Below are 2,222 nucleotides of genomic sequence, written 5' to 3' on the forward strand. Positions count from 1 at the left end.
ACTTCTTTTCGGTACGGATACTAATGTGGACTTGATTTCAACAGCACATCTTTGAGTATATATTATGAAAAGATTTCAGTTTTTTCTCAAATCAAAAGTAAGATTCTGATATCTTTGGTTGTATTGAAAAATATCACTCTAGCTAGTGACATATGTTCTTGGAATATTTCAAAAATGCTGGATAAAATAGGTGAAAGGGAAAGTTTGAGTATGTTATGATGCTTTAGAATCCAAGTAGATCAGGCATACTTTCCTTTATCATACAAGTGATCAAGAAAAATCTAGATATATTCACCAACTTGTAATTCTTCTAGAAATTTTCACCCTTTTTAAAAGAAGTAATATACAACTCTGAGGACTCTATATATAGCTTCACAAGGTTCATGCTTCTCACAACAAATCAAGCCTTGATCATAATTTCTTGTAGCCTTCACAACTTCTTTAATTTCCACTTCACCAAAAGCTATATAAATCTTGGCATTTTGCCAATAAACTCATTATTTGTTGAACTTATAAACATGGATACGGTGATGAAGTTGGGAGCAACAAGCTCTGTGGTGATATTCAGCAAGAGTAGTTGTTGCATTTCTCATAGTATTGAAACCCTAATCCGTAGTTTTGGAGCAAACCCTACCGTTTACGAGCTCGATAGACATCCAAATGGGAAGCAAATAGAGAAGGCTCTAATTGAATTAGGGTGTCAGCCAAGTGTGCCAGCAATTTTTATAGGGAATGAGTTGGTTGGTGGTTCTAATGAGATCATGAGCCTTAATGTGAGAAGCAAGCTGAAACAATTGCTCATTAGAGCTAATGCCATTTGGGTATAGAAAGAGAAACTCTACGAGTTTTGATAGTAATTAAACCACTTATTGAGAGTCTTTTAGCTTCTTCAGATGTTTTTATAAAGTTGTTGTTTTGGTAATAGTCGTTTCTTATGGCTATATAATGACGGTTTTGTTTGTTCACAGCTGATGATCATATGAAAGTAGAAGTTAATAACAATGAGAATCTTTACGTAATGCATTTTAATCCACGGTATTAATAATAATCTTATACGACATTCTACATGCATTTTAAGTTATATATATATAATTTTGGCATTTTACGTAGATTTTATTTATATGTATTTTTACAATCAAAACATAGTCATGCTGAATCTTGGAACTTAAAAGATTCACTCGGATGACTTTCTTTTACAGCTTGTTTGGATGGTTGTTACCTATTGTATTGTAATTGGATTGTTACTTTGAATATAATATTTGTTTTGATTGTTACTTAAATTGTATTGTATTGTATCGTATCATTAAATTTATTATTACATAAAGATGAAACGTGTCACTTTATGTAACGACGGATTTGGCGTGGTGACATTGTTACCTTACTTTTTTCTCACATCTTGTCCTTCTTTATTATTAAATAATTATATTTTATTCTTTTTCCTACTTTTTCTTTAATAATAATTCGAGAGTATCCTACTTATTTTAGTAATGTTGTGAGTTTATTCTTTATATTGTTGGTGTGTGATATCACGAAACGATGCAAACGATATAATCTATCCAAATATTACATTCATCAAATGTCACGACCCAAACTACGCTCCGGTCGTGATGGCGCCTCTCGTGAAGACAAGGCCAGCCAGACCATTACCGAACACCTCTTTTAAGCAGTTAAATAGTTCATAAGCAGTTTAAATATGATTTAATGATATTGATTAGCGGATGTACAACCCAACACAGCCCTAATCGGGGTGTCACAAGTCACGAGCATCTATTAGAGTGTAAATACAACTACAAGGTCTAAAATATACAAAACAGGAATAATGAACAAAAGAGAGAAAAGCGGTGTTGCGAACGCTGGCAGTCACCTCGGCTAAACTCCTATAACTCTGCCTCCGATCTGCCAAAACCCGCTACCGGGTGAATAAATACCTGCATCTGCATACGAGGTGCAGGGAGTAAAGTGAGTACTCCAACTCAGTGAGTAATAAAGGTAAATAATAACTGAGCAGTAAGAAATCACGTATAACAAATCATCATGCTGTATAGAGCAGTGCAAAACCCTTTTGAGAAAAACAGTGAAGCTGTGAAATCTTTAGAGAAACATCTTAGCTCAGTTTCAACCTCTTTTGAAAATGACTTTTTCAGCGGTCACGCAAAGGAATGCAAACAAATAGTGCAGATAAGCACAGAAATCTGCCCCTCGGGCACATCACTCAGTTATCA

The 2,222-nt window shown here is 34.3% G+C and overlaps 1 protein-coding gene across 1 annotated transcript; it reads left to right on the forward strand.

Moving 5' to 3' along the window:
- The first annotated feature begins 391 nt into the window (after positions 1 to 391).
- On the forward strand, positions 392 to 1,046 carry LOC109219352 (monothiol glutaredoxin-S1-like). The gene has a single exon (XM_019383788.1). It carries the CDS (start codon positions 519 to 521, stop codon positions 825 to 827), a length of 309 nt encoding a protein of 102 aa, XP_019239333.1. The 5' UTR covers positions 392 to 518; the 3' UTR covers positions 828 to 1,046.
- The last annotated feature ends 1,176 nt before the right edge of the window (positions 1,047 to 2,222 follow it).

This window comes from Nicotiana attenuata, unplaced genomic scaffold (assembly GCF_001879085.1).
Source record: "Nicotiana attenuata strain UT unplaced genomic scaffold, NIATTr2, whole genome shotgun sequence".
In the NCBI taxonomy this organism is placed as follows: Eukaryota; Viridiplantae; Streptophyta; class Magnoliopsida; order Solanales; family Solanaceae; genus Nicotiana; species Nicotiana attenuata.

Bases quoted from the DNA above. Each gene is read 5' to 3' on its own strand.
- LOC109219352 (XM_019383788.1), top strand. From the start codon at position 519: ATGGATACGGTGATGAAGTTGGGAGCAACAAGCTCTGTGGTGATATTC.